The sequence below is a fragment of the Oncorhynchus gorbuscha genome, linkage group LG24 (assembly GCF_021184085.1).
Source record: "Oncorhynchus gorbuscha isolate QuinsamMale2020 ecotype Even-year linkage group LG24, OgorEven_v1.0, whole genome shotgun sequence".
Taxonomy (NCBI): Eukaryota; Metazoa; Chordata; class Actinopteri; order Salmoniformes; family Salmonidae; genus Oncorhynchus; species Oncorhynchus gorbuscha.
In genome coordinates, this window is record NC_060196.1 from 53,679,200 (window position 1) to 53,690,480 (window position 11,281).

General features: G+C 43.2%; 1 protein-coding gene across 2 annotated transcripts in view; it reads left to right on the plus strand.

The window, feature by feature from the left end:
- The window catches only part of LOC124012094 (zinc transporter ZIP4-like), an 82,506-nt gene extending 71,490 nt beyond the window's left edge, over positions 1 to 11,016 (plus strand). For both annotated transcript variants that reach the window (XM_046325496.1, XM_046325495.1), the window contains exons 4-12: positions 1,180 to 1,412; positions 2,421 to 2,592; positions 3,444 to 3,616; positions 4,497 to 4,679; positions 6,633 to 6,728; positions 7,711 to 7,774; positions 9,241 to 9,393; positions 9,722 to 9,909; positions 10,267 to 11,016. In XM_046325496.1, coding sequence (XP_046181452.1) covers positions 1,180 to 1,412; positions 2,421 to 2,592; positions 3,444 to 3,616; positions 4,497 to 4,679; positions 6,633 to 6,728; positions 7,711 to 7,774; positions 9,241 to 9,393; positions 9,722 to 9,909; positions 10,267 to 10,395 — 1,391 coding nt within the window. In that variant the 3' untranslated portion in view covers positions 10,396 to 11,016. The remainder of the gene's footprint in view (positions 1 to 1,179; positions 1,413 to 2,420; positions 2,593 to 3,443; positions 3,617 to 4,496; positions 4,680 to 6,632; positions 6,729 to 7,710; positions 7,775 to 9,240; positions 9,394 to 9,721; positions 9,910 to 10,266) is intronic.
- Positions 11,017 to 11,281: the final 265 nt, after the last annotated feature.

The following is an 11,281-nucleotide window of genomic DNA, read 5'->3' on the forward strand; positions in this document are numbered from 1 at the left end:
TGTTCCTAATGGCCAATATACTCTACCAGCATATTACTGTTCCTCAAATGGTCTGCTAATATACTCTACCAGCATATTACTGTTCCTCAATGGTCTGCTAATATACTCTACCAGCATATTACCAGGCCTATATTACTGTTCCTCAATGGTCTGCTAATATACTCTACCAGCATATTACTGTTCCTCAATGGCCTAATATACTCTACCAGCATATTACTGTTCCTCAATGGTCTGCTAATATACTCTACCAGCATATTACTGTTCCTCAATGGCCTAATATATTCTACCAGTATATTACTGTTCCTCAATGGCCTGCTAATATACTCTACCAGCATATTACTGTTCCTCAATGGCCTAATATATTCTACCAGCATATTACTGTTCCTCAATGGCCTAATATACTCTACCAGCATATTACTGTTCCTCAATGGCCTGCTAATATACTCAGCATATTACTGTTCCTCAATGGCCTAATATACTCTACCAGCATATTACTGTCCCTCAATGGTCCTGCTAATATACTCTACCAGCATATTACTGTTCCTCAATGGCCTGCTAATATACTCTACCAGCATATTACTGTTCCTCAATGGTCTGCTAATATATTCTACCAGCATATTACTGTTCCTCAATGGTCTGCTAATATATTCTACCAGCATATTACTGTTCCTAAATGGTCTAATATATTCTACCAGCATATTACTGTTCCTCAATGGTCTGCTAATATATTCTACCAGCATATTACTGTTCCTAAATGGTCTAATATATTCTACCAGCATATTACTGTTCCTCAATGGTCTGCTAATATACTCTACCAGCATATTACTGTTCATCAATGGACTGCTAATATACTCTACCAGCATATTACTGTTCCTCAATGGTCTGATAATATATTCTACCAGCATATTACTTTTCCTCAATGGCCTGCTAATACACTCTACCAGCATATTACTGTTCATAAATGGCCTAATATATTCTACCAGCATATTACTGTTCCTCAATGGTCTGATAATATATTCTACCAGTATATTACTGTTCCTCAATGGCCTAATATACTCTACCAGCATATTACTGTTCCTAAATGGCCTAATATATTCTACCAGCATATTACTGTTCCTCAATGGCCTGCTAATATACTCTACCACCAACTAACCACATCATTGTGATTAATCTCTGTAGAGCTGGAAGGTCTTATGAAGAGCCTGCAACTGGGTGGAATCCATGAAGAGGATCACGATCATAGAGATCAAGAGGGACACAACGATGACCATGGTCACGATGACCACGTTGACCATGACCATAGTGACCACAGTACTGTTAGCAGGGGTCGGGGGGGTCGAAGTGGCGGTGATGCCTTCAGGACGAGTCATGAGGAGAGGTACCACCATAGGAACATCAGCAGCTGGGAACTGGTAATTGTTATTCTCAACCACCATGGTGCTTTGTCTGTAATTAGGTCAAGGCCATTGCTCCAGGGGCTTAACGACACACACACACACACACACACACACACACACACACACACACACACACACACACACACACACACACACACACACACACACACACACACACACACACACACACACACACACACACACACACACACACACACACACACACACACACACACACACACACACACACACACACACACACACACACACACACAGGCTCCTTCACTCTGACTCATTATCAGACTGCTAAACCCCTGGTGTTCGCTGCATCTCCAATGAGCCTCCGATGTGCAGTAGATGGCCTGAGCTATTGGCAGCTGTAGGATTCTCCCCATGGTAATGTCTATATTAGAGGAATCTGAATGAGAAGGAACACTGCTGAGGGATAATAACATGTTACTTGTAATATATTGGTCCCCTCTTTGTGAATGCCCAATGACATCTTACTGTCAGTTAATCAGTTTGCGACAAGGAGTATCAATTCAAAGAATAGACCAATGGGCTTTGGTCAAAAGTTGTGCACTGCAAAGGGAATAGTGATCCATGTGTTTCAGCCCTGTTTCCTCCATGTAGACGTGTTTCAGCCCTGTTTCCTCCACGTGGACGTGTTTCAGCCCTGTTTCCTCCACGTGGATGTGTTTCAGCCCTGTTTCCTCCACGTGGACGAGTTTCAGCCCTGTTTCCTCCACGTGGACGTGTTTCAGCCCTGATTCCTCCACGTGGACTTGTTTCAGCCCTGTTTCCTCCACGTGGACGTGTTTCAGCCCTGTTTCCTCCACGTGGACGTGTTTCAGCCCTGTTTCCTCCACGTGGACGTGTTTCAGCCCTGTTTCCTCCACGTGGACGTGTTTCAGCCCTGTTTCCTCCACGTGGACGTGTTTCAGCCCTGTTTCCTCCACGTGGACGTGTTTCAGCCCTGTTTCCTCCACGTGGACGTGTTTCAGCCCTGTTTCCTCCACGTAGACGTGTTTCAACCCGGAGGAGCTAATAAAGATCCATGGGCTGAATGGATCTAGCCTGTCCAGGTCTGACGTGGCCCGGCTCAGCCCAGCTCTGGTCCAGCAGCTCCTCAGTGGTGCCTGCAACAGCATCTCTCCCCCCACTGGTCCATTAGACCAGCTCAGCACCACAGAGAGTGAGTGAACTGCTACAGTCCGAGCAACTGTGATTCTGCATTGTGTGCTCGTGATTGATCTATTGATTGCTACAGTACACTCTATATTCAACACTCATTCCTTTCCTTTTGATACAGAAAGTCCCATTCCTGCCTGTTAATTATTTTTAATGATAAAGGAATTATAGAGAGACTATACAGAAATACATTTCCTCTGTTTGTAAATATGAATGCTCCAAAATTCAAAATCACAAAAGTTGAGGCTCTAGTCCAAAAAGAGTAGAGCCTATTGCATTCGGTCGGACGAGAGCCTATTGCATTCGGTCGGACGAGAGCCTATTGCATTCGGTCGGACGAGAGCCTATTGCATTCGGTCGGACGAGAGCCTATTGCATTCGGTCGGACGAGAGCCTATTGCATTCGGTCGGACGAGAGCCTATTGCATTCGGTCGGACGAGCCTATTGCATTCGGTCGGACGAGAGCCTATTGCATTCGGTCGGACGAGAGCCTATTGCATTCGGTCGGACGAGAGCCGATTGCATTCGGTCGGACGAGAGCCGATTGCATTCGGTCGGACGAGAGCCGATTGCATTCGGTCGGACGAGAGCCGATTGCATTCGGTCGGACGAGAGCCGATTGCATTCGGTCGGACGAGAGCCGATTGCATTCGGTCGGACGAGAGCCGATTGCATTCGGTCGGACGAGAGCCTATTGCATTCGGTCGGACGAGAGCCTATTTCAAGCATAATCACACAATGTTCACTGTATTATCTAAAAGACCTTTTGTGGCTTGACTGACTAACTGATTGGCTTGAGTCTGGCACTGTTATTATATTTGTAACACCTTAATGTTAATTCTCTCTCCCCACAGAGTTTGTGTATGCCTCCATAGCCAATCTGCTGATCTGTCTGGCCGCCCTGGTTGGCGTTATGGTGCTGCTGTGTACCTCCTGCAGCAGTGTCTTCCAGCTCGTCATCCAGTTCTGTGTCAGCCTGGCCGTTGGCTCCCTCACTGGGGACGCCCTGTTGCACCTCCTGCCTATGGTGAGCACCACAGTACCATATCCACATCACTGAGCCCAGCTGATTCAAGCTGAGCTGCACTGTACTGGCCTGGTTATGCATCCATCATAGTTGCTGGAATGTCCAATGTGAAAAGAAAACCACTTATCTAGCCAGCCAGACCTCTTCCTCTTCAACACTTCATTAAAGTGTTGTGGTTAATGTCAGTGCGACCCAATGATCAGCCAGATGTCTGAGAGACCATGATAAGTCAGAGCAACACATACAGTCGTCCCATCTGATGCTTCCTAGCCTTATTTCCCCCAGGGCAGAAGTCTGAAGGGGATACTTCCTGCTGCTGCAGCTCAGTCCATTTAGATCCATCATGTCAACATCGCAGGGCGAAGTATTAGCAGGCTGTCACACTGTGTCATCCCCTACAGTGTCAAATAATAACGATGTGAGGAACAAGAACGACACCTTCAGATCGGGCAAACGGAGAAATGGCCCCTTGTTCCTTCAGGGAACTTTAGGTTATTACAAAGCCAATGATAAGAGCAACATAACAATTTGTCCCAATGGTCCGACATGACTTCCTATCTTCCTCTCATTCACAACCACTTATTTAGAGGACTTGATTGGTTAAAGCAATATGGTGGATAGGTACTGGTCTCCACTCTAGACTTTCATCTGTCAGTAGTGAGTGAAGGAGGTCATTTCAGACTAATGGACCCTGCACAGGTTGATTGCATCGCCAGTATTTGGTCTTGTGTAGTGTATTACACTTCACTTGAACCTGCCTTCATAAGAGCTACGCAACACTGTCATTGCACTGTCATTGCACTGTCATTGCACTGTCATAGCACTGTCATAGCGCTGACTGTCAGACTGGGTTGTGGCTGTGTTTCCTCTGTTGGTTCAGTTCCTAGGCCTCCATGTTCACAGTGAAGGAACAGATCACAGCCACTCAGAGGAGGTTCCAGACTACATCTGTAAGATACTGGTGATGATGGCTGGCATCTACTGCTTCTATCTCATGGAGACTATCTTCTCCATCATCACCACTCATAAGGACAGCCATCACCATTCCCTGCATCACCATGGGGTAAGTAGTGTCTATCATCTGGGCTGTGTTCAGTAGGGCACGATGTAGCAAAATGTATTGCAACAGGAAACAAAAATATAGGTTCTTATTGGACACGACCAGGTGGTACCTCCCCATTTCAGACGGTTTCTAAACCTTATCTCCTTACTGAACACCTCCGTTCTGTCAGCTTACTGGTTCGGTGGATCCATGGTGAAAAGAACTCCCACACACGCACACTTCCAATACACCTTTTAATAAAGTGCAAAAGATATTTCAGGTCTTTCTGGTTCTAAAATGTGAGAATTGTTAGCTATCACCCGTAGATACATTTGAAGTCTAAAGTCTACATACACCTTAGCCAAATACATTTAAACTCAGTTTTTCACAATTTCTGACATTTTATCCTGGTAAAAATTCCCTGTCTTATGTCAGTTAGGATCACCACTTTATTTTAAGAATGTGAAATGTCAGAATAATATTAGAGAATGATTTATCACATTCATCACATTCCCAGTGGGTCAGAAGTTTACATGCACTCAATTAGTATTTGGTAGCATTGCCTTTAAATTGTTTAACTTGGGTCAAATGTTTCGGGTAGCCTTCCACAAGCTTCCCACAATAAGTTGGCAGAATTTTGGCCCATTCCTCCTGACAGAGCTGGTGGAACTGAGTCAGGTTTGTAGGCCTCCTTGCTCACACATGCTTTTTCAGTTCTGCCCAATATTATTGAGGTCAGGGCTTTGTTATGGCCTCTCCAATACCTTGACTTTGTTGTCTTTAAGCCATTTTGCCACAACTTTGGAAGTATGCTTGGGGTCATTGTCCATTTGGAAGACTCATTTGCGACCAAGCTTTAACTTGAGATGTTGCTTCAAAATATCCACATAATTTTCCTTGTTAATGATGTCATCTATTTTGTGAAGTGCACCAGTCCCTCCTGCTGCAAAGCACCCCCACAACATGATGCTGCCACCCCCGTGCTTCACGGTTGGGATGGTGTTCTTCGGCTTGCAAGCCTCCCCCTTTTTCCTCCAAACAAAGCGATGGTCATTATGGCCAAACAGTTCTATTTTTGTTTCATCAGACCACTGGACATTTCTCCAAAAAGTACGATCTTTGTCCACATGTGCAGTTGCAAACCGTAGTCTGGCTTTCTTGTGGCGGTTTTAGAGCAGTGGCTTCTTCCTTGCTGAGCGGCCTTTCAGATTATGTTGATATAGGACTTGTTTTACTGTGGATATAGATACCTTTGTACCTGTTTCACCCAGCATCTTCACAAGGGCCTTTGCTATTGTTCTGGGATTGATTTGCACTTTTCGCACCAAAGTACGTTCATCACTAGAACGTGTCTCCTTCCTGAGCGGTATGACGGCTGCGTGGTCCCATGGAGTTTATACTTGCGTACTATTGTTTGTACAGATGAGCGTGCTACCTTCAGGCGCTTGGAAATTGCTCCCAAGGATGAACCAGACTTGTGAAGGTCTACAATTTTTTTTCTGAGGTCTTGGCTGATTTCTTTTGATTTGATGATGTCAAGCAAAGAGGCACTGAGTTTGAAGGTAGGCCTTGAAATACATCCACAGGTACACCTCCAATTGACTAAAATGATGTCAGCATATCAGAAGCTTCTAAAACCATGACATAATTTTCTGGAATTTTCCAAGCTGTTTAAAGGCACAGTCAACTTAGTGTATGTAAACTTCTGACCAACTGGAATTGTGATACAATGAATTATATGTGAAATAATCTGTCTGTAAACAGTTGTTGAAAAATTACTTGTCATGCACAAAGTAGATGTCCTCAACAACTTGCCAAAACTATAGTTTGTTAACAAGACATTTGTGGAGTGTTTGAAAAACGAGTTTTAATTACCCCAACCTAAGAGTATGTGAACTTCCGACTTCAACTATACATGTTCTTTGTTGTCATGTTCCGGGCCCAGACAGATAGATTGTGCCATTGTGTTTCCAGGAGGAGTCTGAGCCCCATCACTGTGACCATGGTAAAGTCCTGGAGATGTACCTGCAGGAGAAAAATAACAAGCAGTCCATCTCCCAGACTGACCTGGTAGGTTCTGTACCACCTATTCACAGACTGACCTGGTAGGTTCTGTACCACTTATTCACAGACTGACCTGGTAGGTTCTGTACCCCTTATTCACACACTGACCTGGTAGGTTCTGTACCACTTATTCACAGACTGACCTGGTAGGTTCTGTACCACCTATTCACAGACTGATCTGGTAGGTTCTGTACCACTTATTCACAGACTGACCTGGTAGGTTCTGTACCACTTATTCACAGACTGACCTGGTAGGTTCTGTACCACCTATTCACAGACTGACCTGGTAGGTTCTGTACCACTTATTCACAGACTGACCTGGTAGGTTATGTACCACTTATTCACAGACTGACCTGGTAGGTTCTGTACCACTTATTCACAGACTGACCTGGTAGGTTCTGTACCACTTATTCACAGACTGACCTGGTAGGTTCTGTACCACTTATTCACAGACTGACCTGGTAGGTTCTGTACCACTTATTCACAGACTGACCTGGTAGGTTCTGTACCACTTATTCACAGACTGACCTGGTAGGTTCTGTACCACTTATTCACAGACTGACCTGGTAGGTTCTGTACCACTTATTCACAGACTGACCTGGTAGGTTCTGTACCACTTATTCACAGACTGACCTGGTAGGTTCTGTACCACTTATTCACACACTGACCTGGTAGGTTCTGTACCACCTATTCACAGACTGACCTGGTAGGTTCTGTACCACTTATTCACAGACTGACCTGGTAGGTTCTGTACCACCTATTCACAGACACACCTGTGACGTTCTAAACCCTATGCTCTCTTGGAGATCTGAGTCAGAGGTCCATGACTGAACAGCCAGTATCCTAGTAAAGGCTGTGTTTTTACCTGTCACAGTATGTCGTCTCAAGTCTTTACTACCCGTGTCTCTGAACACCTTGTCCTCCACTAACTTGTTCACGCCTGCTGTAATTCCGATGTTGTACTTCTGTAAAATTTTGATCCTAAAAGGTTGAAAGTGAGCACAGTGAGGACACAGAGAAAGCCTTTCCAGAACCAAACCAGCGCTCAAGAGGTAAGATAGACAACCCAGGTCATCATACAACCTGTAAGGAAGAGATTAAATATAGGTCAGGGTCTGACAGTCAGGGCGTTCACTGGAAAGCTGATATACTGTGAACTTACTGTGTGAGTCAAGTCTAGTCAATGATTACACACATTTAGCGTGACAAAGGGTAATGTGCACCAAAGAGCTTTGTTCACTTCCATGAGGAACAGCAATACAGGGATTCATTACTGCAGGGGTACAACATTTTATCTGCAGATGCACCCAAAAACACTCTGTCATATCACTGTAAATGATAATATCAACAGTGACAACAATTTATTTATCTGACATGATTAAAATGAGACATCATCCTTTATGTAATCTTTATAAACAATTAAAGCACAATATTCAATGGTTTAGTTATAGTCACTCTACAGTATAACTGCTAGCTTGCCAGTACCTACCAGTGTAAAAATACTTTAAAGTACTACTTAAGTAGTTTTTGGGGGTATCTCTACTTTACTTTACTATTTATATTTTTGCCAACTTTTACTTCACTACATTCCTAAAGAAAATAATGTACTTTTGACTTGTTTTCCCCCCTGACACCTAAAAGTGCTCGTTACATTTTGACAAAAAAATGATCCATTTGACGCACTTAGTAAGAGAACATCCATGGTCATCCCTACTGCCTCTGATCTGGCGGACTCATTAAACAGAGAACGTCCTTGGTCATCCCTACTGCCTCTGATCTGGTGGACTCACTAAACACAAATGTTTTGTTTGTAAATAATATGTGAGTGTTGGAGTGTGCCCATGGCTATAAGTACATATAAAAAACATTTAATTATGCCATCCGGTTTTCTTAATATGAAGAATTTGAAATGATTTATACTTTTCATACTTAAGTATATTTGAGCAATTACATTTACTTTTGATACTGAAGTATATTTAAAACCAAATACTTTGACTTTTACTCAAGTAGTATTTTACTGGGTGACTTTGACTTGAGTCATTTTCTATGAAGGTATCTTTACTTTTACTCAAGTATGACAATTGTGTACTTTTTCCCACCACTGGTTCCTACAGATGTAGGATCTTAATTTGATCACCCTGTTCTTGCAGAAAATGCAAACATTAAGTAAATTTAAGGTTTAAAAAGACTTCTAAAGATAGTAATTTCCCCTTTTAAAATGTCAGACTTGATTTGTCCTAACTAACAATGTATCAACCCCTACAAAAATGTCCATTAATTATAATCCACACAATAATTCATATTTCCTGTTGCTACAGGATACTTTTCCTGCTGTGAGAAACTGGTCAAATTAAGATCCTACATCTGTATTCCAGCCTAATGACATTAGCTAATCAATAATGCTGTCATTGTGATATATGAATTTAGACACATGATTAAAAATAGCCAAATTTGACTTTAGTTCTTTAGACGACTGAACTTTTCTCTGAATTTCCCTTCTGTCTCTCCCCTCCACTAGAACAGCGTCTGCTACCCTACATGGTTACCATAGGGGACGGGATACATAACTTTGCCGATGGCCTGGCTATCGGAGCGGCCTTTTCTGATTCCTGGAATTCCGGCCTTGCCACGTCTTTGGCTGTGTTCTGTCATGAGTTGCCTCACGAACTGGGTGAGTGTAGACTGATGCCTCTAGTTGGTCATGTTGAAAGAGGTTTTTAGGGAATGAGACCCAGCCACATTAGTACTTCAGATGTTTTATTTTATATCAATTTGTGTGTGTGTGTGTGTAAGTAAAATGGTGTTTGATTTCTGGACAATATTTTTTCATTTCAAAACAGTCAAGTGTTAGACTGGATGAGTAGTAGTGGTAGATGATTAGCCACGTCTTCTCTCTCCATACAGATTCCTATTCACACAATCCCTCCAATGGCATCAACCTAAGACCTACATTTTATCACTGACGTCCCTTTTAAACCTCTTCGTCCTACATCTCCCAGGTGATTTTGCAATCCTGCTGCACAGCGGGTTGTCAGTGAAGAAGGCCTTGATGCTGAACGTGGGCAGTGCCCTCACATCCTTCATCGGACTCTACATCGCCCTCACCGTCTCTACTGACCTGGCCACCAAGCAGTGGATCGCGGCCATTACCTCTGGTCTCTTCCTGTACGTGGGTCTGGCTGATATGGTTAGTACACTAGGTTTACCACATTCTCAAACAGGCTGTGAGGAATCACTTCTTTGGGTTTCTCTTCAAATGAGAGTCTATCGCACTAATTGTTCAAATGACCCTTCTCTAAGCCCTGCCGTCTTGGTTACTGTTGCAACTTCGGACAACATTTTCCCCTGGAAGCCCAATTATGACTTGGGCCTTAAGTGTCTCCTGGCTATGTCACCTGACCAGGAAGAGCTCTGACCCCTAGTTATGGCACGGCTGCTCCTATGTCTTTCATCAATGCCCTAATGCCCGTCTTTCTCTGTAAATATGCTATATTTGGGCAAGGAGTTAAATGCAGTGGATTGTCTTGCTTCTTTCTCCTCCCAGCTCCCCACCATGATCCATGCGGACAACCGTAGGCCCTGGCTCATGTTCCTGCTCCAGAACTTAGGACTGCTGTCTGGCTGGGGCATCCTGCTGCTCCTCTCTCTGTATGAAGAAAAGATTGGCTTCTAGAGCCTCCTAGTCCGAGCCTCACTGTACAGTACAATGCAACGGATTTGTATACAATTACAAATGACACTGTATGCTATATTGGACCTGTTTTGATATATTTAATTGAACACGCTTGATCATTCTATATGATGCAAGATTTCCTCAAAATGACTTTCTCGATGATATATGTGATTTATAGTCTAGTTCTGTTGTATCTACCACATAGAAGTGTAGTCTGCTGGTGTTCAGTCGGAACCTGCTGTTGGTGCTAATGTTACTGTTGGAAAGGATTTCATCTGTATGCGATTTAGTTCAAACTGTCATTTATACCACCGATATTTATAATGGGACTCGCAGTTCCTCAGCCTACTGCCTCTGTAATTGCCACATCTTTTGTATAACCACATACCATAACAGTGTGACTGTGCAGGGAAGTAGGTAGATTGTGTTTTAATTTGTGATCGTGTGTAGTTAAGTGGTAATGCAGAGGTTGACAGTGTATGTATACATGTGAGAATGTGACATGTTTAGATCTGTCTAACTTTGTCATATGTGTATTTTTACTTACAGTATGTGCCACCAATCCCACAAAACCCCCAAAAAGTAATAAAATACGCAAAGAAAATAATAATTCTGAAACATGTTGATTCTTTATAGCTTTCCTTGTTTAGCATATACATTGAGCACAAAGCCATATGATGCTTTCCAGCTGCAGTATTTTTTCCATTCTGTCCAGTCTACCACTCAAGAAGAATTCCCTTTAAATGGATACAGGAAATAACGTCTTCTAGATACTTGGTTATCTGACATGATTAGGTACGTCGGCAGTTTCACTGTTCAGAGTCCACACTTTCCAAGACAGACCGCTCAGATCCATGGATCGCAACTTCAGATAAATCAGAGGTGG